Below are 27,264 nucleotides of genomic sequence, written 5' to 3'. Positions count from 1 at the left end.
CTTTTATGTCATCCATTATTGGTAAATAATGTTCAGAATTAAGAATAGCTGTATGGATTCTTCTAAAGAAATGTTTCAGAACTATATATATCTTGCACATCCCTAGTGTGGTAATAGTAGATCCTTTTGCTGGAAGAATAATCAGTGTAGTGACTTTTGCTAAGTATCTGTTAACAGAAAAGAAACACGAGAGGGGGCATATATTTTTAAAACGCAACAAGTGTCAAAGGCCAATTTAAAATACCCAGTGGTAAGCACACTGCCGTGAAGCACCCAGCCTGTATTTAGCGAAATAGGTTCCCGTTTTTGACACTTTAATTAGTCCTTAATGTGCTCTAAGACAGGTGTAAAGAGGAATCTACAAAAGACAGAATACCAAAGCTATTTCTGGCATCAGAGATCATTTTTATCTTCAGAGAGAAAATACAAATTATTTCTTACATGTTCTTAAAAAGAAATGTTTTGTTTTCATCCCATGATTATAGCAATTTCAACAATTGCAGTAATGGGAAAATGTTTTATAGATAGAAGTATAAATGCAATCAAGAAATGTTTTAAAAGAAATGATTTAGTTTTTAGAAATGCTTTCAGGTGCTTAATTCTAAGGCACTGTTTATATGAGCAGCAGCAGTTTGGAAAGGGTATTTGAACAAAGTCTTTATAGGTACTTTGAATTTGAGATTTTACATGGACTCTCCACACTCAATCTTTTTGATTATTTTCCATCTTTACAGTTCTTCACTACTGATATGTGTATGCTTTCTTTGTATTTAGTGCACTTATGACAATAGAGAAAACCACAGCCTTAGAAGGAGATATTGCTCTTGAACTGACTGAGCAGAAAATAAACACGATGGTCCTGGATCTCTGCCACAAACCAGGTGGCTGCGAGTACCTGAGGCAAATTTATCACATCATGCGGCTCAATGAGGTAGGGAAACGGCCTTTTTACCGAGCAATTAGGTGTGTACTGGCCTGAGGCAGCGTCTGCTGGCAGCTAAGGGTTAGTCAAGGAGGTGATAATACTTCTTAAAGTCAATACCAAACTCAGTATTGCATTATTAATACAATCTATTAAGCCCGGCTGTTCTGCATTTGTACAGAAAAAGCTTCACCGAAACAATGTAGGTTTTATTTATATGGTTTAAACAATACCATGGCTCATAAACTCAGTTCAGATCTGAATTGTACAGACTAGAGGTGTAGTTTGGGAATTGTATGTTTGTGACCGTTAAGCTGATGTTAAAAACTGGTATTTGTGAAATGAATTTTCCGAAGAGAGGCGTAGTACTTTTTCTGAAGATATCGTACTCGTACTTGTATTGGTGAAGTTGGAGATTTCTTACATAATGAAAAAACTTCAGAAGACTATTGAATCAGATTAACCCAAGAAAATTCATTAATGCACAGACACTGGTTAGAATCCCGCTTCAAGCCTGTCCATCTCTTTGCTTGATTAAGCTCCTGACCTTGTATGGTTTGGGCTGTTTTAGCAAAAATGTAAATAGCAGGTCACCTCAGCTTATTTACTTGAGACAATATAAGTTCACTAACTTCATCAGGTTTTAATTCGATCATATGCATCTGAATTAGAACGTGGCACCTGTAATTATGTTTATTGCGCAAACAGCCGAATGTGTTTTTTGGAACAGTAAAAACTGTATAATACAAATAATGTGAGTAGTGTTTTGTTCAAGTGACATAGGCCTTAAAAACTACATTTCCAAGGAATGAATCAAATTCTATGACAGCATTTACATCTCACTTATATAAATGTAATTGTTACAAAGTAACACAACCTATTCACTCTTGCTAATGATCCCACACAGTTTGCCTGGAGTTTCTATTTGGGAAACTCAGGAACTCCTGGCCTTGGCTAACTGAAAGATTCCACTGCGAAGTCATGTTCCTCACAGGTATATCCACCTGGCCACACCCACATTGGCCAAAGTAATTGTGAATGCCGAGGAACAGATATTGCCTTATGATTATCCTTAGATCCTTAGTAAAGTGGCCTTATCATAGCTCTGAGGATGATAAGGGCTGGTATAGATTTATTGTTAAAAGGTCCATAATACAAAAAAGATCAGTAATTACCAACAAGCAAAATTATCAAAAATTAAGTTGGGTATTTATTGGCCATCAGTCATCTGGTATATTCTGGAAAGCCAAAAGCTGTTCTTCCCTTATAAAATTCGTGTAACTCTGAGGCAGTGGTTCTGAACAGGTTACGCTATGAGATCTTCACTGGGGGCCCACCACATTTTGATCAATTAAGCTCAAAGTTATGATTTTTCTTTTGTTACAGCTGAATATATTTACTAATATGGAAATGTCTATCAGATGGGATGTTGAGCTAAGTGTTCAGTGATTTACTGTGCTGAGCGAGGCAGGGCGCTGCACGGTAAGATGATTAATATTAGGTGAGGTGAGAAGCAAAAAAAGGAGCAGACCTTTGTCTTGTGACTATTATAAAAATACAGCTAATAAACCCAATGAACACAGCGGCGACTAAGAGACTAGTACAGACTGCTTTTATACCATGAGGCATTGCGGTGCTATAGGTAAAATTACATCATGTTTGCTCATTTGACAAGGAGTACTATGAGTCTTAAGCACCTTCAGATGTGCTATTCAGATGTGCTGCTAAATATTACTCAAAAATGTAATTTAGGGCGGGCCAAAGGAAGGGGAAGAATGGGTGGGCCATTGATAGAGAAAGAGAAGTTATGAGGGAAAATGGGTTTAAAGATGCTGCTTTCTTCATCTTCAAACCCATCTTAAAGGGAAGATGTCCAAACAAACAAAGTCCAATTGTAGCTGAGGTCCTGGCCATGAGCACAGATGAGAGGGGTCGTGCCTGTAGATTTGGTGGTCTTCAATGAGTCTGATAGTTGAAGCCATCAGAATGATGGAGCTCTTATGTGGAAAGAAGTAGAGGGAGAAATGAGCATGGAAATAATAATGCAAGGTGTTCAAGAAAGAAGGGGAATCTTCTAAAGAAAAGCCCTGATTAGTGGTGAATCTGATTAAAGCAATGTCACGGTGAAAGAATCTTAGGTTTTTAAGAAGGGGCAGTGACCTATGTCAATATAGCAAATATTAACAAGGGAGAAAACGCCATTTGTTCACCACTGGCAACAGAGCACTTTCTCTTTTTTGAATAGTGGAAACAAAATCATGTGAAGACAAACAAAAAATAGTGGAAATAAACAAAAATCAAAAGATAGCTGTGTAAAGGAAATCCGTTAAGAAAGATTAAGAAAGATTTGTTTTAGCCAAAACAAAGCAAGTTTTTCCAATGAAGAGAGAATATTATTTTCCTTTTTAAAATTTTATTTGCATAAATTGTAATGGAGAAATCATGATGGAGAAAAATTATGTTTCTGTTCCATAATCTAAATGTAGGTATAAAATTCTTTTCTGATGGATTATCTAACAATATTTATTGAGTTCATGTGTGCGTGTCACTCTGTCAGACAGTATAGAATTAATTTTTCTAAAGACATACGCTCTACAAAGAGCAAGTTTAAGAAATTACTAATATTATTACCTTAAGTAATGGTTTCCTTAGATTTTTAGGGTTTTAGGATCTGAAGTTTGCGTTCCACAATGAACACAGTGGGTATTCATACAGTTATAGGGGCAGAGGAAAAAGCACCAGGAACTGAGACCGGATAATTGGCTTCTTGCCTCAACTTTGCCACTCACCCAATGCAACCTCAGGCTTGTCCCCTGACCTTGCAGGGACAACCACTGAGTGTGGTGTTTGGCTAGACTTTCTGAAATTTTCATATGCCTACCAATCTCCTGGGAATTCTTGTTAACAGGCAGATTCTGATTCAGTGGGGTCCAAGATTCTGCTTTTCTAACAAGCTCCGTGGTAAGGCTGATTCTGGTGTCTTCTGCACCAGACTTTGAGTAGCAAGGGTTTTCTAGATGACCTCTGAAGTCCTTTTCAGCTCTAACATTCTGAACCTCAAAGAAAAAAAGTTACATTGTGACATAGAAGACATTTTTATTTTTTATTTATTAAATGACTTGTTTATTAATAGTAAGCATTTGTTAGTTGATGGGAGAATTTTAGTCATTTTAATTTGTTTAATTTGTTGTCTTTGTTCACCTTGTTTATTTATGGATGGAAAATGAGGGATAATGCACTAGGTTGACTTTTTTTTCCAGGCTTGCATGGGCAGTTGGGGGATTAAAATGACATATTTTGAGCTTCTGTTTTTCAGTCCACAGCATGGAAGTAGAGTTTAGGAGCTTGCATTATAATTAGTTCTGCATGGAAAGAGACTGCTTACAGTAAAATAGAGTACTTAGTGCTCTGCAGAGCCTGAGTAGGTAGCAACTACACTTAATGAATGAATGAGCAATCTTTTACTGTGCATAATCGTACACCCGAGTTAAGTTTTGGTAACCAGACATGATGAACCAATGACAAGACAATGCCTGCTCAAAAGATTCTAATATATCAAGCATACATTCATTATATGAGTTTGTTAAATGGCTTTCTAGTCTGTATTATATATTAGGTAAACCTATTTTTGATGGGTTTATTGCAATGCTGATTGGTACTCTGCTATGTATCTTCTGATAATGTATTCTTTCTGAGACAAGTAATATACTGTAATCTAGCAAATGTGCTGAAAGGATAAACTTGGATATTGATCAGTTTATTTTTAAAAGGAGTGTATGCTTCTCACCAAGAAGATTTGTAATTTTTTTCCTTGAAGGAATATTTAAAAGAACAGCTGTTTTCTATGAATGGTTCTGGGAAAAAGCCATTACCTATCCGACCTTTAAAGACAACCTTGAGGAGTGTGGAAAATCAGCCTTCTGCCTTCAACCCTTTCCATGTGTATAAGGTGTTTAGTGAAAACATGCTAGATCAGGTATGTGAAAATTAAATGGTAAGATGTGTGGTTTCTTTACACAAGTAAGAAAAAAAATACTTTGTGTATGAATATTTACTCATAAGCTTTTTTTTTTGATAGCAAGCAAAAGACCTTGTTCTTATTTATGTGGTCCATACAAATTGACTTTTAATAGTTATTTTACCTTCCTTCTATTGGTCAAGCTGATTCATATGTTTGGTCTGTAAAACTTAGCTTTAAACCTGGTCAGTTTACCAGAGGCAGAGGGAGCATCTATAGAAGGCTATGTCTACAGAAGGCCTCCCTTGCCACCCCTTACCTCCCGATATACATGCTCCCTAAACACCTTGCAATCTTTATGAATTGCATCAGGTAAATTAGAAAATAGTTTAAAATTAATTGCAGTAGACCATTGAGCTCTGATTTTAAGTGGCATGAAGTAAATTTGCTTTTCATAAGCGTAGACACATTCCCAAATTTAAAATGAATTTGCTAATCATCTTAAAGTCAGGATATTTGGAATAAAATCAATGTGATAAACACCACACATTTCTTAATGTCACATTATACCATTGTTTAAGCTGCTTATTTCAGTAGTTACATTAAAAAGATCATCTTTCTTCCACAGTATTTGAAATCTACAGTTGCTTTTGCTTTGTTCATTCTTTTGGTGGCTTTTCCCAGAAACCTCTTGACAGACAATTTGAACTAACAGGGCAGAAGAGAAGGATTGCTTGACCTAGAGCTCTGATGAAAATAAAAATTAAAACAATGGACTAATTTGGCATGCAGATAATATTTTTACCATGTCTGTTACAGCTCTAGTCTACATTCATCAATACTGTAGTAGAATAAGACCTTCAAATGCTGACAACCCAGGGCAGAATTCTCCTGCTCTATGACAGGATTGTAGGGCTCGATTAATCAGTAGGTGACAGGGAATAGCTCTTGTTGGATTTTAAACATCAGCCTGGACTCTTATTATCAAAACTATTTAGTTTTAAAGAGCATAAGCATCTATAATACTTTAAAACCAAAAATAGTGTATAAGTTTGAATTTATTAGACTGCTTTCCTGTGTTGTACATTAGATTGCTCTTAAATTATCCTCACTTCATTTAAATAAATGGCATATTTTATTGACTTCTCAGTTATGAGATTATTTTCACAGTAATATTTCTCTTAACTCTGTTGTGAAATTATCTGTAAACAAGAAAAAAAGAATTATTTATGTTATTTACATTTATAGCCTTATAATCTCCACTTGAAAGCATTTTTTTAAATCAAAAAAGTACCATTACTATCACTCTCTAATTAAGCCGTGTTTTATAATTTGAGTTTTAGTACTTCTAAGCTTGTTTTTTTAATCAAACTTTTCTATGCTACAAAGAAAGCAAACTATAAATTGATATGATATATTAAAAAGTTATCAATTATTTTGCTTTGCTTTTCAAAGAGTCACCCTTTCAGGGAAACTTGTTGGGCAAATTCCATTAACAGTTGGAAGAATAACGACTCAAGAAATTGATTTATATTTTTATAAATAATGACTACATCCCCAAATGGATTTATAAATTAATTGCTGTCTTATTGGAATAAAAACCTTCTTCTGTGGACATGATTGATGTTATCTGTCTAAGTCCTTGTTCTGGACCCCCCTCCTTCTTAGTTAGTCTATCACAGCTGGAGCTTTAATTTACTGATCATATTAACTCTGATTAATAACTAACAATAGTGTGTTCTCATTTATCAACAGTCAGCCATAACAAAATGGAACTGGAATTGGTCAAACTTGCTGCCAAATTATCTGGGACTGGATAAGATGACCTTCAGTGTACTGCTCAAAAACAGGTAATAAGATTTGGGATCTTAGGGATCTGGTTGGGAGAAAAGGATGTGTGTGTGTACACATACATTTTACTAGCATACTCTTGGGAAAAGTGAAAATGTTTTATTAGCAGGGGAATCTCTTTTATTTTCTCCCTGCCTATTTCACATTTTAAGAAAATATGGCTAAAATGATATGAGTGTACCGTACTTTCTAAGTGCTATTTTTGAACATTTGCAAAAGGCAGTACAATTTGCTTCCAAGATGAAATTAGTTTATTTTAATATGAACTTGAAATATTTTTTGACTTTGTATATTTAATAGTTTACTATTGTGAACACCAAAAGTTATTAACTTGAATGTCATTATAATACCATACCTTTGTTTACAGAAATTTAATGAATGCATACAAAATGCCATGCCAAATCAACTAGTCTAATCAGGGGAAACATATAAAACAAATTGTCATGATTGAATTTTTCACTTTTCAGCCAGTTATTTTGGCACTCTCTTGCTATAGCCTCAAGTGCACATTATTTTTCACACATACACACACACACTCACACCCAATGGTAATGTGATTTCAGCCTAGGAACCTACACATGAAATTTATTTTGCACAAAAGTGTAAATATTTTCTTTCTATTTTGGATCAATTAACATGTTTTTAAAAATACCTTTAAAGTTTTCACTGAAAACTATAAGATGTAAACTTTAAAAACTGAATTTCTCTATCAAATATCACATTTTCAAATAAGATTTATATGTATGAGACTTTTATTGTTTAAGTATCATCTGTTTGCTTATAGTTGAGAGTTATCTCTGTATGATATTTGCAATGTAGAATGTATTTTCATATCTTTTTGCATAAAGAGTATCATTTTTCCTGAAAGAAAATAACAACAATGATATAGTAGAATTGTCAAATCGTTCTTGAGAAATCTAGGTGCATATAAGAAAATGTCTTAAGAGAGATTGAAGTATTTCCCAGATGGAGGTTCTACAAAAAGGCAGCTTTAATGCCAATAAAAGCTATAGCTTAGATGTGTGGTCACAATGATATTCCTAATATTTTACCCCTGAATTAAGCTCACCCACCCAGCATGCACAAGGTTGAACAATCCAGAAGCTTCCCCATCAAGGACAGAGCCTCCCCCCCACACACACACACACTTATCACCTTCCAGGCAGTAGTCCAGAATGCACCCCATTTGTGCACAAGCCCCGACAGGTGCTCTTATCCTGTCCCAAAGGTGTTAGGAGAGATGAGAGGTGGGGTTGGTGGAGGAGAGTTCAGGTCCTCTGTTGAACCTAGTTATGTGATGTTTACACAATAGTAAATGTGTCTGGAAACAAACTAGGAAAGATAAGAAATTTTTTTCCTGCTATTTGGAAACTTTTGAGTTTATGTAGATTAACTGTATTATATTTTACTAAATTTTTTTCAGCCATGAATTGCTGCTTCCAAATTCACTGAATGGTACTCTAGGGACAACACATCCTTCAAAACTTACTGCATTTGCTTTGTATTATATTCACTTTCAAGTGAATTTGTGTTTTAACCAGACTTGCATATTGTTATTTTTGTTTAACAACTTTAGAGATACTTCAATAAGGTCACTAGCTATTAAAGTCTATTTCCCTGAGACAAGTGCAGGAGCGAGTGGGAGAAAAGAAGTCCCACAAATTTAACCGTAAAGAACAGGTCAAAAAAGTTCTCTTGGAAAAGGGTCATGAATTTTTAATAGAAACAGTTAGAATCTCATCTTAATAAGAACCTTAGATTTTTAGAGAATGGTATGAAAAGTATTCTAATTCAAACTACCACACACCGGAAGCTACAATGAACCTAATTGATCTACCTTAGAAGGATGAAACACAACTAAGAGTTTTTCATCTCTTCTATCACTTTCCCATTTATTTTTAAAATGTTAATTATGAGTTTCGACTAATATTAAACGGGCAAAGAAATTGTTTCTGTTATTTTCTCTAAGACACTCTCTTGTTTAGACTATCTGAAAAATGCTGATTTTTTTTTTTTAAATAGTGCATTGAATTTTTGACAACATGGTTATGTGAAAGAGACATATTTGAACAGCAAAAATTGAGCTTTTAGAATGAGAGTTATATATGCCATCCAGCATCTACAAAGTAAAATTTCTTACCTACAACCATGATTTTGGGGGTTAGGCAAAGCCACAAGAGAGAACCCAGAGCAGCTCAGCTGGATATTGTCAGTTCTTTCTCACACAATCACCAATTAAACAAGTCACTTTTTTTTCTTTTTTGCTCCCTTTTTTGGTAATATGGTTTTACTATCTCCACACTATGATCTTGTATATGTACAGGGCTGCAAATGTCTTGGGACATAATGGTACAAAGAAAAGTGAATTCAAAGTTCAGGAGAAGGGAATCCTTTTTATGTACCTCTTAAATTTCTTTGTGCCTGGTCTTTGCCTTCCATATAATGAGAATATCTGTGAACTTTCTCTCTCAAGATGCCTAGAGTTAACTAGACCTCCCTCACCCCAAAACAAGACAGAGATGAGAAAGCAGGATTCCTGGCTTCTTAATAGCTTACCTTGACTTTAGATTTCCTTATCTTTGAAATGAAATAATTATATAGCTACTTCATGGAGATTGTTGACATAATCAAGTGTTAAAGTATATGGAAGCGTTTTTGAAAGTTGAAAATATAATACGTATTTAGAAAAGTAGTAACATAGCTCAGTTAGTTAGTATCTGGTCTGGTAAGGAAACAGTAACATTCATTAGGATTAGTAGGGAGTTGGAGTTGCGAGATGGAACACTTAAACCCCCAAGGTTGTGTGGACCCCAGGCCTAAACTAATAGTGAGGGTGAGAACAAGTAGCGGATCAGAGACTAGGCAGCGGGCCCAAAGGTCTGGGAGACAAACTGAGAAAATGAGCAAGGAGGAGGGTCAAAAGGTCCACTGATCCCCTCAGGAGATAAAGACTCAAGAGATGAAGACTTGAGGGACAGTTCAGACACATGAAAGAGGAGATCTGTGGTGCCAACAACATCTGTATCTGAGGCAATACTGGCCTTTGTTCCACAAGCTGGTTCTGTGCTGACTCCAAAGGTAGAACAAATCTTAAAGCAGCTGCTTGAGTCCTTGGTAGGGATGTGCCCCTGTTCACTCTCTGGCCTCAATTCAGAACACCTCCCTCCAAGTCACAATGCTCTAAGTTGATTGCTTTCTTCATGTTCTTTGAATTCTCTAAGCTCTTTCCCACTTTAGGGTCTTGGTACTTGCTTTTTACATGGCTGACACCATCTTGTCCATTTGGTGCAAATGTTACCGACTGAGAGAGGCCTTTCCTTATCACCCATCTAAAGTGACCCTCCAGGTCACCCTAGCCTTCTACAGTATTTTGTTTTCCTAATTGAATTTGACTATCTGAAATCTTAGTTTCTGCTTGTTTATTGTCTGTTAATCTTATCCCCAAGGGTAGAATATAAACTCCTTTAGAATAGCACCTAGCCTGCCTTATTCCAACTATGTCTTCAGTACCTAGAACAGCCTTTGGGCAGGCACATAGTAGGCTCTAAATAATATTTATTGAACTAAGTAATGAACAAATGAGAAGTACGAATGCAGAGAATAAGTCAGCTCCTGACAGATTAGCACAGAGCAGGCTCTCTCTAAAGGTAATGTTTGATTAGTAGTCACATAGGTACAAGAAGTATGCTCTGGAAAATATCAAGTAAAAAGTTCACCCATGTGCATATTCATTCTCTTCACTTTCCAAATTAAGATAAAAATCAGGTTAAGTAAACTCTGTATGTTTGAAATGCCTGTGATGATGATGATGAGAAATTTGGCTCAGATTAAAAGAACAGAAAGCTGGTCTTTATTTTTAATTAATTGATCCAATTCAAGCCATAACCTCATTAGCAACAAATCTGTTCTTTACTCCATGATTCATAAATCTTTTGACATTTGAGTGATAGGGTTTGTATTTGTTAAATAATACTAGAAATGCAAGTTGGAAAACTTTAAGGTGAGGTTAGCTGACAAAAGTATCTAACCAAGCCTTTGTAAACTGAGTGATTTTTTGAGGCATTTGAAAAAATATATAGTATTTGAAACCTCAGAAAAGAGATCCTGAATATATATTAATGATATATGTGCTTCTACTTAGGAAGTTTGCCATTGTGGAAAATGAAGACTCCTAGGGGTTCAGAAAATCAACCTATATAAGTTCTACACCTTTACCTTTAATGCCATTTAAGAATAAGTACAGTGATTGTACATTAATCTTTTGAAATAATAAAGGTACTTTTCACAGTTTCTAACTATTAGTTTCTTGCTTTTGTTCTCTCCTCCTTTAAAATAAATCCAGACTATCGAATGAGACAGGGATTGCATTTGCAGGAGAGTGCACCAAAAGGAACGCTCTATTCCTTCATTCATGGCGAATCTCCAGATTGCCATTTTGATATTGTTTTCTTTGTCACTGGAACAAATTTATGTTGCTCCATTCTCTTTACCTTATTTATTCCAAACTAATTCCCAAGAATTGTGGTGTTGAAAACAATCAGTGAATATAGTGGAGTACTATGCTATTTTAACCATCTAAATATACTGCATATGAGTTTGGCTTTGAGTTGAGCAAACACAATTAAATATGATGGCAGGAACAGCAGAAGGGGTGGTGGTGGCAGATTTCTGGCTATCACTCTGGGGCCTTTCCAGGTGGACAATAACCATACATCTGAGAGGAAACAGAGATTAGAAAACATGTTTTAAAAGAGCTGTTGATCTGTGGAGTTGATTGCTTTTAATAATAATTATTAAATTACCTTTACGCTATATCTGATTATAGTGTATGCCCTGTGGTGTGTAGAGAGTAGAAAATATTGTCTCTGGTCTCAAACTGCACACACTGAACTCTCAAATGACTATTCTGAGGCAGTGCTACCATTAGCACAATGTTTATAGTTGCTCACGGCAGTAAATTCCCAGTCCAGCAGCAGTCGCCTGGTTATGGAGAGGTGGGTTTAAGAGAAAGGGGAAGCCAATCTTATGAGTGCACACCTCTGAGCCATCCCATACATCACGTAGGCCGTGGCATTCAAATTTGGTTTTTGGTTTTTTGGGTTTTTTTCATGGTCCAGAAAACCCTTTTCTTTCCACCTCCACTAAAAGGCATCAGACTCAGTGACTTCCTGTCCATCATCACTGTATCTTCTGAAACAGGAGAAGGCTTTCTTCCCATCCTGAAATTCTATAGCAGTATGCTTTTTGTGTGCAGAGATTGTCTAATGTGTGTTTAGGATGTATGGATTTAATGCTCTGATCCTTAGAATTTCTAGGGCTAAGGGATTTGGTACATGAACCAAACAAACTCCTAAATGTGTATTGTTTCCTGATTGGTAACTTGTATGAGGGCACTTCAAAAAGTGTGTGGAAAAATTGAATTAAATGATAGTAAGAATCTTTCCATAAACTTTTTGAAATAGGCTAGTATATATCTGTCATCCTTTATGGTGTATAAAACACTTTTACACAAATCTTCTCCTTTGACCCTCATTACAACCATGTAACAAGAGACAGGTACTAGTGAGGTTGCAAAACATTAAATAACGTGCCCAACATCACAGATATTACATGGCAAATCAAAAAAGCCTCAAAAGGAAGGCTTTTGACTTTGCATGTTTCTTTATCTACTACACCATACTACTGTTCAATTTTTTTTATTAGCGATATATTCACTGTAATAATGCTGATGAGAATGAAGATAACAGAGAGAACACTTGCCTCGTTTGTGGCATAGTTTAAGTGATTTACTTACACATATTTGACTGTAAATCCTTACAGTAACCTTATAAAGTAGGTACTGTATTATTATCATTTTTCTCATAAGGAAACTAAGGCACAGAGGCACAGAGCTCTAAGTGATGGTGCCTAGACTCTATCTCAAGTCCGTGTTCTTAACTGCTTCTCTCTAGGGCTTCTATAGAGCTTTGCATACTTTACTCATTCAACAAACATTTTTGAGTATCTACTATGTGAAAGGCATTTACTTAGAATAAAGTAGCAATTTACTAGGAAATATTACATATCTCAAAGGACCCTTTTGTGCTACTCTACAAAATTTTTAATCCTCTTTGGTCGTCTTCCCTCTTCAAATTCCTATGTCACTCTCAGCAATTGACTTTCCACCACCTCCTTTACTGGGAAGACTAAATCCATCTCACGTCAACTCTGCCAACTTTCCTTCCTAATCCTCATCTTTGTTTCTGTCATCTCCCATCCTTTGCTTTTGGTCTCTAGCCTTGGAGAAAGCAAGCCCTCTTCCAGTTAAAACTTGAGAGGTAAGTTGACTATTTAGACTTTGAAGGGCGTGAGGACTAAGAAGTTTGGACTTTAACCGGTAGACTTGAGGGAATCATCAAAGTTTGAGCAAAGGAATGACAGGAACGAGAGCTACTTTAGGACATTAATAACACCTGGGGTGGAGGAACAGGATAACTAGGAGAAGGGAAGGTCAAGTTAGAGACCACAGGTAGAGACTGGGGAGGAAACTGTACATCGCAGATGTAAAAGACAAGTTTAGGGGCTCAGAAAAATTTATTCTTAATTTGCAAAAATGTAGGTATGATACTTCCTCTTTGAAAACAATGTGGCCCAGATATTTTTAAGGTAGAGAGGTGCTGTGCTGACCTTTTCTTCACAGAGTGAGTGTGTTAGCTCAGATCCTCCAAGAAGCAGATGTCAAGATGAGAACAGAGATGTGAGAGGGGTTTTGGGGAGAAATACATGTGAAGGATAAAAAGGAGGAAGCAGCAATAGGCAGGGAAGACCTTCAGATGAGGTTGATGATCTGATGCCTGTGAAAGGAGAGGGTGAAAGAGGATTGGGAAGGAAGAGTCTCAGATGGCAGGGCATTTCTAAGAAAGCTTTGACAAAGCCAAGGGGGACCCCTTGAGCTAAAGCTACCCACTAGAAGTGCCCATGTCCTGCAGGAATGGGCTGGCACTAGTATATTTACCTTGCTCAGACACTGGCTAAAATCAGCTTGGGAGAAGGATGACCTCAGCACAACTGCCATGGTAGACGTGGAGAAATGATAGCTGGAACCACCCGTCAACTATGCTAACAGGAGGAGAAGATATAAGTGGTGCATTTCCATGTCTACCACCACTGGGATGGAAAGAGTGATTCTCTTACATGTGGAGAGCTTATACGGGTATGTGTTATATAATTTAACAGGCATGTAATTTACAGAGAAGTCTCCATTGTTTTGGTGAGGTAGAAAAGAGACAACCTAAATAAATGTTAACTGCTCTTGTCAGAAGTGCAGAAGTGGCAACATTTTCATGAAAGGAAAGTATAATAATTTTCTCAAAAGAAGCCATGGGAAAAGTTTTTGCTTGTCAAACTGGACCAAAATTCTCATGGTAATGAATCTTCTACCTAATTATGCATTCTCATACTGGCACTTTTGGGTTCTTGCAATGGATCAAAAGCTATTTAAAAACTTGTTTGTGTAGGATACATTCTTTATTCAATGACTATTCTTTAGGTATATCCCCTGTCAAATACTGTTCAAACTGCAAAGCCTCTGTGTTGTTTTTCTGCAAAAAGTTTTAGCAGAGGTTCTACCAGGAGTAGCTGTCATATGCCCACTGATTCTGTTTGACAATGAAAAGAGCATTGGCTGCTTTAAGGCTTATTGATCACTGAGGACTTCTGGTCAAGATGACAGAATAGATGGTCCCCAGTGTCATTCTTTCCCACAAATCAACAAATTTACAATTATAAAAAAGCAACGACAGCCAAACAGTTACCACTAGAACTCAGGGGAAGAGGAGGAGAGACTTATGGAGTGCATGAAGATGGGAGAAGCCACAATGAGAGAAAGAAAAAAACACTTTGACCATTTTGAGCCCTGGCCGCTTCCAAGCCGGAGCTGCTGAGCACACGGAGCAGGAGCCGGCAAAAGCTGCAGCTGTGCCCTTCGGATGAAGAAGCTTGGAGGCAGCAGGGGAGAAGAGGGCCTTCGTGGCCCTCAGGACAGCAAGACCACTAATAGGGTTGCCAGGGACCCACATAGGAGCAAGGAGCCACAACAACTGAAAAAAAGCAGCCACTCAGAGGCTGGTGAGTCATTGCAAAGGACCAGTGCACAGCCCATCCCATGGAAAGTGTTTGCAGCATGGCCAGTAGGGGAGATGGGCCCACTGGGAGAACACTGGGGCACAGCAAGGTCAACTGATCTGCATCTCAGTCAGTGCAGGACCACTCAGAGGAGACTGGTCAGGAACGCAGAATTGCATGGGGTGCAGTTTGATGAAAAGACTCAGGCCCAGACCAGAGTTTCTACACAACCCAGGTACACCAGATTTCACTAGAACCAAAATAGCTATAAAGTCAGCCATTAAAACCTGAGCTGCACAAAAAGCTTTCCCTAGGGAATCAGCAGCAAAGCAGCAATTTAGCTCAACCACACACCTCAAGTGCTGGTCCCCACAGGAAGTTCCCCCATTTTAGAAGTAAGCAAAGGACAACAAATTAGTTCCAGCGCAGAGTTTAAGTGGTGGGAACAGCAAATAATCCAATACAGAACTGAAAGAAAAAGCAAAGTACCTGCAACCAGACACAAAATTTGATATTAACTATTTCACCAAAGAACACCTATAACACCTAGAAGGACTGAATGTCCCCTGGGCTACCAAGCCAGAAAGAGGGGAGGGCTGGGGGCCTCAGCAATGTCCCCTGACACCCACAACCAGTCCCAAGGGTGGGGGACAAGGGCCTCTACCAAGATCCCCTGATACCCACAACCAGCCCAGCAGCAACCACTGAGTTGCCACAGGAAGTGTCCCAAGCTCTCCTGAGCCAGGGTAGTGGGTTGCTTCAGGTCTTGGCCACGTCTCTCTGCCACCCACAGCCAGCCCAGCAACAACCACCATCTGCCACAGGAAGCGCCCAGGCTCTCCCTAGCTGGGGCGGTGGGAGGCCAAGGGCCTTGGCCACACACCCCCAACACGTGTAACCAGCCCAGTGACAACCACCAAGCCGCAGCATTAAGGGTCCCGGGTTCCCGAGCTAGGGTGGTAGGGGATGAGGGTTTTTGCCACACACCCCTGACATCTGCACCCAGGCTGGCAATGAACAAGCCACCACTGGAAGCCCCCTGGTCTCCCCTGTGGGAATGAGGGGGGTGCCACAAGCCTCAATCCTGCCCCTCCTTCTTCTTTCATCCCATTTCCTTCCCCTTTTCCCTATCCTCCTCCCTCCCAACTGCTCCATAACATCCTAGAATGTAAAAAAAATAATAATAAAATTACGTTTTCTTTAGAAAAAATTTTTAAAAAGAGGCTTATTGGTCATCATTGAATATTTCAGTTTATGTTGCTATATAACATAACAAGAGGAAATTATCTCTTTGAAGATATTTTTACTATGACGTAATTGTAAGGTAAATTTAAATATCTGCTAAATGAAATTAAATATTGTAATAACAAATCTGAGCAACAACTGATAATATTGTCTACTTTATATAGTAACATTTATAATATTATTATTGTTTATTATAGTACTTGTATGATGTGCCATATATGAAATTAGTTAGGCCACCTGTAGTGGCTTATTATACTGTTAATGAAACTGTCACCTTGAGGGTGTAGCTCTAAATCCAATCTTTTTCTATAATATGAGATCTGATGAAAACTTGTAAAAATCAAGATGTTTTTGTATTCAGAATATTTGTATTAATATAATTTTGAAATTTATTTTGTAATAAACTGTAAGTGATATATACACATGTATTATTTCAAAACAGTACAGGAAGATAAGATATGAAGTATAAAAGATCCAGCTCCTCAATCATGCAAGTCCCATTCTAGTTGTAACCATTTGAAGCATTTCTGTTTTTATATATTTTGCTTGATAGGTCCAAGGGATATACTACACCACTATTTTATTTTGTTTTTTTTATCAACTTAAAATTATATTATTGACTCCTTACAATGAAAAATATAGAATTTAACTCATGCCCTTTCCCCTCCCCTTCAAGCTCTGTTAATATAAATTTCAATTTTAGTTCTTCTATTGGTCACCTTTATGTGATATATTACAACTTCTATTTTTTAAATCATTTTTTATATATATTTTTAAATTACATAAAGTAAAATTCACCCACTTTGGTGTGCCATTCTTGGTTATGACAAATACATAAAGTTGTTTAACAAACGTCACAATCAAAATACAAAGTTTCATCAACCCCCCAAAATTCCCTTATGCTGACTTTTTGTAGTCAGTCCTTTCCCCTATTTCAACCCCTGGCAACCACTGATCTGTTCTTCATTCACATTGTTTTGTCCTTTCAAGAATGTCATAGCAGTGGATTCCTCCATTTTTTTGTTCTTTGTATTGTAGAATAGTAGTCTATTGCATGGATGTACCACAGTTTATTAGTCCTTTCACCTGTTAAACACATTTGGGTTATTTCCAGTATTTTGTGAATTAAGCCTCTACGAACATTTGTGTACAGGTTTTGCATGAACATAGGTTTTTATTTCACTAGGATAATACCTAGGACTGGAAATGCTGGGTTGTGTGGTACATTTATGCTTCCTTTCAGAAATCTAATGCCAGCCTGATTCTTCCAATTATCATCTCACTAGATGCTCTGAGTAACTTTTCTCCCTGGTAATTCTGAAATGAAATTGTGTCCATGTGTGGGTCTCAGGTTTCTCTTTGTACTGAATAATACATCAATGTTGTGATTTTCTTCAGATTCTGGATTTTTTTTTTTTTTTGTAGTATTGATTATTCTCCTCGCCCAGGTCCCCAGTTATATCTTTATCTCCCTATCTTGAAATCTTAAGAGAGCTATTCTGATTTCTTCTTTCTTCAGATACTGCTAGAGGCTTCTTAGCCTCAGTCCTCTAGTTCTCACACTCTCTACATCCTTTCCACCTCTTTTCCTACAGCCACCTCACTCACATGCCTCAAGTGATTATCCCACGTATTGAAATTAAATGCCTTTGGGGGCTGGACAAATAGCATAAATACGTGAAGGGAAGATATAATACAGTAGGGGGAGATGAATGCACACTTAGGTAAAAACATTCAAATTCTATTGTTAAAAATGCTGTGCTAGCTAAATAATGCATGCCATCAGAACGGAATAGGTCTACCAATATGAACCTCTAAATGTATGCTCCTAGTCTTAAATCTCTATCTCTAGTCCTAACTACTCAATAAGACCTACAGATCCCATTTCTTGGATTTTTTACTGTAATAATATTTTAATGTAATAACCCTAATCTCACATAGAAGTCCTCTCATCATAATTATCTTCATCTGAAAACTGCCTCTTCTTGAGAGTTATGGGATTTCAATTAATTTTTCAATAACATTTTTCTGGCCTCAGCCTAGAAACATTGAAATACTTTGCAAAGTTTTCATCTCCCATCATCTATATTCTGTTAAACACCAAATGCCTCCACGTTTTCCCTCTAAACTTTTCTCACATCCGTGATTTTTTCCCCCATGTTTGCACTCTCAAAATCCAGTGCCCTGTTTTACTCCAGCCTTAACTTTTCTATTCCGTTTATCTCTGCCAGATTACTTTGGTTTCTCTCCTTAAATTTTTTCTTTATTAGAAAACCATTGAAAAACAACATTAACATTTGAAAACAAAAAACTAGTGTATTTATAATCTAATCCCACCACTCTGATTCAGCTCTTCTTTTCTCATTCTCCATACATGGACACAACACATGCCTCCTCTTGCACAGTCACAGTGAGGGGGTTTATATTTACAGTTTGAAATTGTGGTTCTATGTTTTTCACAAAACCATTTTTGTCATTTATCCACATGAAGACATAGTTTTTATTTTTAATGGATCAGCATTATACAAAATTAATGTAGCATAATTTACGTAGACATTTCTCTAATACTGTACATTTAAGCTGCTTCCAGATTTTTGCTGTTTTGTTTTTACATATTACAGTGCAACAAATACATAGCTTACTTCCCAATGTTGATAGAATAAAGGGGAAACATAGAAGGACACAGGCAAGCCCATTTATAAATTACCTCATATTCAAAGGGATAAGAGTTGGAGTGAAATACAGAGTTAAATGTATTTTTTAAATATCCTGTTAAACATCTTTTTTCTGCCACTCTTCCACTTCAAAACTTGCCGTGGCTCCACATTGCCCATTGCACCAAACCCAAACTCCTCAACCCCAGTTCCAAGTCTTCCTTCATCTGGTCCTCTTGTTCACTTAATGCCTCCTCGATAATGAGGCCCACCAACCCTTTGCCCACTTTGGAGTACAAGACCATGTGGTTCAAATCCTGTCTCTATGACTTTCTCTAAGCCTCCTTTTACTTACCTGCATAATAGGGATAATACTAGCATTTTTTTTTATTGAGTGGCTGGGAAGATCAAAAAACTTAACCTCCAACAAGTATTTAGCACAAGGCCTGGGCCATAGCAAATGCTCTATAAATATTAATTATAATTATTTTTAGCTATAACTTGGTCTTCCTCTTTGGGCAGTCCAGAGCAAGTTACAAGGATAAACATGGGGCCAGGCACAGCCCAAGTATCCAGGTAATTGCAAAATGGGGAAAGGCGGTGAGGAGGACCAAGGAGAAAAAGCAGAAATGAGCAAAGAGATATTCAGGGCACCCTTTATTAGGTGCTGGCTGTGGGATGTGTGTCTGAGTTCAAGGTGGAGGGCAAGCTCAAGAAGCTGATGCCTGACTATCCATGAGCCAAAGGAAGAGAAGGTGGGGCCAGAAAGGGCCAATATTTGACATTCATTCAATGGTCTACTGTGCACCAAGTCCTGTGTCCAGCTGTGGAATTTGATTTACTCAGAAATCAGGACCTAGACATGGGATCTGAGCAGAGGGCACCAGCATCCAGGATGAAACTCGATCTGGGCATCTGCCTTTAGAGACAGGATTACTCATCATTTCCTGGCAAGATCAAGGTTCACTTCAGATAAGAGATAGAAGGTAGGCTACAGATGAGGAGACTGACACAGCTAGAGTGGAAAATGACTATTCCCAAGCTAAGCACTTCCTTACAAATGAAAGCTACAAATGAAAGCGTCCTGTTAATGACTCCTGCACCTGCACCTTTGCCCAGGTTTAACCCTCTGCTTCCCTTGACTGTCATCCCCCAAGTCTGCGTTTCCAGACCAGCACATGCCCCCCATCAAGCTCCTCTCCAGTCCTGTAGTTCTCAGAAACTCTCATTTTCCAAATTCTCAGGGTATTGATAGGCTGTTACACATGTTAACATTCAGCATGTGTTACCCTGTGATGTTTACTAGTGTTTTTTGGTTATTTGTCTCCCTTTATAGACCATGTACGCCTGGTGGACAGGGATCTCAGGCTCTTCTTGCTGGCAGCTTGCACTGCAAAGCACAGTGGTGAAAGCATGGGGCTGTTCAGTTCATGGTTTTTGGCTCCCAGTCTAAATTTATTGTTTTGGAATGATTTTGTTTTGCTCATAGCACTTTCTGAGGTAAGGAAAGGATCACCAAGAGAAAGAGGCCTTGTTACTTCATTTCTTAAAAACTTTATTAAAAGTTTTAAATCACATACCTGCTCGTTAGAAGTTAAACAGTATGGACATTGTGACATTGTGTGAGGTTAAAGTTACTAATCTCTTGCTCTGCCTCATCACCTACCTTACGGTCCTACCCACCTGAGGTAACAAATCTGTCCTTTTCTTTAGTTCTCATTTAAACCTTAAGATATCCTTCAAGCATTAAGTCACCACTTTGAATAGAGTTTTAAAAGAAAAAGTCAGAATAAATGTGATTTCAAAAAAGAACAGATAAAAACAGAATATTATAGATTTCTACACAATGAAAGTTTTCTAAAGCCACAAAAAGATGAGAATTGCTATTGACCTGGAAGCTTATGGGTCTCTTATTGTTAAATAATTGATTATTCCAAGTTAATGAATTAAACCTAATAACAGTCAGAGTGCTGGGGTAAAAAATAAATGGTCTAGGCTGGCCCGATTTGGAAAGAAGTCAGTAACCTGATTAAGGCTTTGTTGGTTACCTGTCTAACTTGCCCAGGAGTCTTTTCTCATCAGCATTATGTCTTTGCCATATTTGTTCATCTGGTTCAGCCCAGAGTCAGTGATAAACATCTTCTTGCCCATTTCAGCAAGTCAGAGCTGTAAAAGGCTTGATAATAGGATTTCTTGGAAATAGGTAACTTTGTATGGAGAACAATCCAGACTCTTAGTATTTTATTATACAAAGAATAGATTTGCTAGCAGACAAAAGTAAAGTATTACATAACCCACAAAATACATTTTGTTGCTTGTAATCCTTCCATCCCATTATTCAGTCCAGTAAGACTTTGAGTAAATAGGTAGATCTGTGACTGTTCATTCATCTATCCATCACACATTCGCCAGGAATAGCAGATAAAGAAATGAGCCAGACACAGTCCCTGCTGTCAAGGATCTCTGGATTTAGTGGAGAAGATAGACTAAAAAATGAGTGATATAGCTGTAATAGAGGTTCATGCAAGTTACCACAGAAGTACAGTGGAAGATCACGGAGGAAGGAAAGCCAACTCAAACTGAGTGCAGAGGAGGCAGGAAATACAGCCGGAGATGGTGATACTTGAGCTATGAGTCAGCCGGGTAGCTAAGGTGAGAGGTGGTCTAGGCAGAGGGTTTAACGTAGGTAGTAACACAACGTGGGAGAGAGAGTATGCTGCACCCAGGTTATTTTGGCTAGAGTGATCTTTCTTCACTGCATTTTTCACTTTTAAATCAGTTCTATTTGCAATATACAGGCACAGTGAATGAATGCTAGGCTGCCGAGGACAAAGTCAGACGCTGCATTGAGTGAGGGGTGGTGAGGGGTGGAGGGTACTGTCCCATTTAGACCTATAACTGGAGATTATTGAAAGAACAGATTCTTTCTTTCCAATTCTCGGCCTCATCTGATTCTGAAGGTTTTCAGGCATGTGTAAGCAATTGCAGGGACTGTGTAATCCATAGATCAAATGGCCTTGTAGTCTGTCACTAAAATTCTATTTGCCTTATATTTATACAGCTTAGATGGGATGTACCTTGGTGAGAGCACACTTAGTATATGATTGATGGCTCTTCAGACAAGATGTGCTAGCTTAATACTGGCCTTGGTCAGGTAGGAGAGGTGTACCTGATCTGTCTTGCACTTACTATCTTGTTGTTCTTACAGCTTGTTCTGGAGTTGCGTGGTCTGTTCTTCAGTGCTTATATTTGTCTCTGAATGGCAAGAGTTACCTGACATCAGTGGGGATGCCTGAGAGAGGTAGTGATGCTTCTGTGTCAGTGTGTTTATGTTTGTTGCTCTCAACTGGCTGGTCTGAGATGGCCTTAAACTAATTTTATAGACCTCAACAGGTTTCCAAAGAAGCTAAGTAGAATTGTTTCTTAATTAATTGTTCATTTTTCTCTGTTAGCCTGTAATGTAACAAGGATTTTGGGACTGAAATTTGATTTCAGCAAAAGTATGTACATATAGATACTTGTTCATAACAACTCTGAAAATGTGGATTATATGTGTGACTTTAATGCATTCGTTGGAAATAATGTTATCTTTCACAAAGTAGAAGCATGCGTAATTTTGCTACAAGGAAGAATATTTGCTTCCTCTCACACATTTTATTTAATAATTTTACTTCTTTAAAAGCAAAACAGCACACAATTTGAAAATGAAATTTCCCCAAAGTGTTCGGTTTGCTAATATGTTTTTCATTTTCTTCATTATGCTATAGTGGAATGTTGCCATACTTTGAAATGTGCAATTTATCTCTCTGGAGGCAGCAGATGGTATGACTAATCTGTCTTTTGGTACAGTATTTATCATGAAAGATAGCATCTAGGACTGCATGAGATGGGGCCCTGCCCTCGAAGAGCATTGACTCTCTTGTCCTAATTGCATCATTATCACATTTATGTAAATTTTATTATTTTTAAATATGAAAAAACTTACAAAAATGAAAATGTTTTGGCACTTTTTAAAAACTTTCCTTTCCTTAGTTTATATATGAAAATATTTTATCCAGAAACTATCTGAATTATTTCAATTATATTTGTAAAGGTTTTCTTCACTGAATGCCTCATTGCTAGAAGACCAGCTGACCTCTTCAGCAGGACATTATTTTTGATGGGACTTTCACCATAGTCTATGATCTGGTCTTCAGCTTTGAAAGCCTGCAATTTGGTTTCATATAAGAATATTGACTCACTCTAATCAAGCTCACAAGAGACTGTTGCAAAACCAGAGTTCTATTCTACTAATCTGCAGTGAAAAATACAACTTTAAGTAAATCTGGTAATTCTGTCCCTCGAGTTGAATTGACATCAGAAGCTAGGTTATGATAAAAAGTTTGTTTGGTTAGTAGGAAAATACCGTCCCTCTGTGGAGCTATGCCTCCTGCCATTAGGACCTGAGTCATATTTGTGAGACATGGTGTCCTTGCTCCTGAACTGTGCTAACAATTTTTTATTCTCTGGACACTTTTAGTCCCCTGCTGACTACTCTGTTTCAGCCTTTCCTTAAATATGACAGCTAATAAGCACTTAACTCCCAAATAGAAAATAGTTTTATCTCAAGTGTGAAATCCAGGAGGATAGTGATTTTTCTGTAGTGCTGTGTTCAGTTAGCAATGTCTAATATAGACAGGAGAGGTCTTAAGTGACACATGTGTGCTCACCCTCATTTAAATCACATCTTTCATATATGGGAAAAAACAAGTACTCTGATTAGCACTTAAGAAGAGTATTCTGCATTCTTGGAAATTATTTGAGAACATGCTTTTAAAGCTGGAAGAAATCATAATTTTCTCATTTTATGGTTTAGAAAATGTGTATCTTGAGGGACTTACTAAAGTCAGAGCTAGTAGGTAGTTGACAATGACTTAAGTCCAGGATTTCTGACTCATGGTCCAGCATGCTCTCATATAAACCATGATCATTTCATTTTCCAACTTAATTTGAGATATCACTTTCTGCTGGTAGGATTAAGCATTTTATTATTTTAGGTCAACAAAATAAATATGAGGATTATTATACAGACCAATGGTACTTAACCTTGGTTGTACATTAGAATAATTCCGGGAAAGTATCTAAAAAGAAATGCCCAGGCCTCCTTCTGACCAGTTAAATCAGAGTCTCTGGAGTGAGGTAGCAATCATTGCTTCTTTTTAAAAATTCCCCCACTATTCAAATTAGTGGCCAGGATTGAAATCATTGATATAACAACTTGAAAATTTGTTGAAATGATCAAACACTTTGTGTATGCTTAAATACTCATAGTCATTGTTGATCTTGATCAGTTCAGTTCTTGAAGGAATCAATACTTTTATTAGCCAAAATCAGTCCTTCTAGATGAACATTTTACAAATTAAGATTACAAATTAAGATTAATAAATTACTAAATAATTTTCATTCCATAATTCTTAGTACAGACATCAAATAGGAAATGGAAAAAGTAGCAATCATTGTAATGATAGTGAAGAATTATCCTTAGATTATGCCACAATAAAATAAAGGAAAATTCTAGGGTACTTCAAAAGGTTCGTGGAAAGATTCATATTATCTTTTAATTCTATTTTGCACAAACTTTTTGAAGTACTCATATTTCTTTTAATAGTCTTGGTAAAATGTATAAAAATAGTTTTACTCTTTATTCAGTCAATGTCAATTTCAGATGAATGGTGATAGGCATCTGAGTAACTGCACCAGAATATCATGCAAGCACCCTTCCAAGTCAGAGGACTGCTCACTGATGATGTGTACAGTGTTACAAAAGCTTCGTTAATATCATAGATCAGAAAATGAAAATTGCTAGAAGGGAAACTTTTGGTCCTTTGTTGCTCATTTATTGATGGGACCTAGACTGTTGTGATTCCCTCTGCCACTTAAATACAGGTAAACTTTGTACTAATCGAGGGTATTTCAAAAAGTTCATGGAAAAATAGAATTAAAAGATAATGTAAAACTTTCAGTGAACTTTTCAAAGACCTCTCATATATATTGCCAGTGGAAGGGAACACTGTTCCAAAATCCAGAATAAAGAATGACAGGTATTTATTTTTAAAATGAATTTTAGCATTTATTTAAATATTATTGATGTTTTGGAAATTCTTAGTGCTTCAGAAATGATGTGATACTATGAAACCTTGAAGTGAAAGAGGCATCTATCTTCTTTGCTCCTTTAATTTCTCACCACTTTGCCCTATACTAGACTGCGTTTTAGCTGTTGACCTCCAGTTATTCTCTCAGTTCTCCGTCTGTTTCTCCCCTTCTCCCGTCTCAATGTCTTCTCTAGTTCACACTTTATTTTAGAAATATAGGGCAGGAATTAAGTGTTTATGTTGTAGAAGACTTTTCGGTCTCCAGAGCCCAGCTGGGGAAAAAGCAGTAGCCATGCTGCCTTGCACTCAAAAAAAAAGTTATGAGAATACCCACGCTTCAAGTGGACCCACTGAAGGTGAGGAACTTGGAACAAGGCTTTAAAATTCCCAGTTGAGTAATTATGTTTAGATAATTAAAGCTAAATGACGATCTCGTCCTGAGCTAGGACCTTCTTAGTTCTGATGAAAATAGATATTGTATATGGCAAAAGAGCAGGAATTGTGGAAGTCCTGTTATGGCACAGGCAATTCAGAATTATCACTCTAAAAGTTGACACTATGAAATATGTTATCGAGAAAACCTTTTTTTGTGGGGCTCTTTGGATTTGCAAGTTTTGACAAAACTACATTCTTGTTACTTGAATACATCTTATGTCTAGTTGTGCATGCTTTTTGACTTGTCTAGAAAATGACATATGGAGGTTTTCATTAGCTTTAACCAGGTATGATTTTCTTATGGAAGATACCTCAGCAGGACTGCAGTTGAAGACGAATAAACCAGTGAGGCTCGCAAAGGCCATAGACCTCCTTCAGATGGTAGCAATGAGCTGAAAGACTCATTAATCAACCACAGAGTCACAGGTGTGATGGCTTGCCTGCAAACTGCCAACAGACTGTGAAAGTCACATCCGACAGGCTAAATTGTCAAACTAGAGCCATCCATAAACATTTTAACATAGCAAAATTCCAACTCTTTTGTCTTTAAAGTGTGATTTTTGAAATGTTAAACTTCCTCCAAGCCTTCTATGAAATCCTGTTTATTTCATGAATTTAAATTTCTTTAAAAAGAATCAGACTTGGCATTATTTTCTCTCATTTTTATTAGGATCTTTATTTCTTATGCTGTTTTTCCTAATGCTTATTTGCTTTCCTTTATTTTAAAAATCTATTCTCCTGTACTTCTTGAAAGATTGGAGGAAGTAATTTGCCTTTGTTAAATCTGTATCAGTAGGGAAAATCCACTTTTCCTGTTAGCTTGAGTTGTACCATTCAGAAGGATTTCATTCATAAGGAAATGTATGTAGATATATCTTAATGGAAGGACTATATGTAAACTACTTTTTTTTTTAACTAAAAGAAGTTCTCTACCTTAAGTTAACTGTGTGGCTATTTCTGTTCCTCTTTCTTTTGAGCTCTCTAAGGAATCAAACTTTTTGTTTAGTTTTAGTTTATTTCTAAATAAATAGTTTAGTTTATCACCAAAGAAGGCAAATTAAACTTTAAATTTGATGTGTGGTTTTATCTGGAGTCTGGCAACAAAATGACAGTCAATAAGTTTTCAAATATGTAGTTTATGTTTTGAGGCGGAGTTCAATGAAATCCAGTAAAATATATGTTATGGCCTTAAATAAGTCTGACATTTCTAGATCTGCTACTGTAACTCATACAGTAACTTTTATTTTTGTTTTTGCTCATATGGAAGCTAGTCCATAACACCTAATAATTTAAAATATTTTTCTCATTGCAATTTATTTTATTAATTTTAAGACATTAAATAGCACATTAGTTCTCATCAAACAGAGGAAATAGAATTTAGCATGATGCAGTTATAAATTGTGTAGGTCTCTAGGATCTTGCCCCTCAAAACTTCTTCCATTAGAAATTCTTCCATTAGAAATGCAGAATCTCAGGCCCTATCCAAGACCTACTGAATGAAAATCTGCATTCCAACAAGATACTCAAGTGATTCATATATACATTAAAGCTTGAGAAGCACTGGGTTAAGGTGATTTGAACAGTTCCTTTATCAGTTTGTACCTGCCATTTAGATTTCATGTCAGCAAATACCATTATAGTGAGAATTCTCATATAAAAAACATATCCAAACCCTATTTAATTGTCTAAATATCTCATGCATTGTCAAATACAATGAACACCAACTTGGCAGTAGAATTAAAACATCCCAATAAAATTGTTTGTGGTGAGATTTCATATCCTAAACATAGCTAGTTGAACATAAAAAATACAAAGGACAGTGATGTTATATCAAAACATCTATTTGTTAAGTCTATGTATATGACACAGTATGGGAAAAGAGAGAGTATACAAAAAAGTGTAAGGCACATCCTTGTTCATAAAAAAATTACAAACCATACTTTCATACACTATAAGGCAGTTTGA

At 36.9% G+C, this 27,264-nt stretch overlaps 1 protein-coding gene across 1 annotated transcript in view; it reads left to right on the top strand.

Moving 5' to 3' along the window:
• KIAA0825 (KIAA0825 ortholog) overlaps nt 1-27,264 on the top strand; it is a 379,872-nt gene that overhangs the window by 172,809 nt on the left and 179,799 nt on the right. The window contains exons 17-19 of the mRNA XM_063087402.1: nt 775-931; nt 4,740-4,898; nt 6,636-6,730. Of these exons, the coding sequence (XP_062943472.1) occupies nt 775-931; nt 4,740-4,898; nt 6,636-6,730 (411 nt within the window). The remainder of the gene's footprint in view (nt 1-774; nt 932-4,739; nt 4,899-6,635; nt 6,731-27,264) is intronic.

This window comes from Cynocephalus volans, chromosome 2 (assembly GCF_027409185.1).
Source record: "Cynocephalus volans isolate mCynVol1 chromosome 2, mCynVol1.pri, whole genome shotgun sequence".
NCBI classification, from domain to species: domain Eukaryota; kingdom Metazoa; phylum Chordata; class Mammalia; order Dermoptera; family Cynocephalidae; genus Cynocephalus; species Cynocephalus volans.
This window is presented reverse-complemented; position numbering and strand designations above follow the sequence as displayed.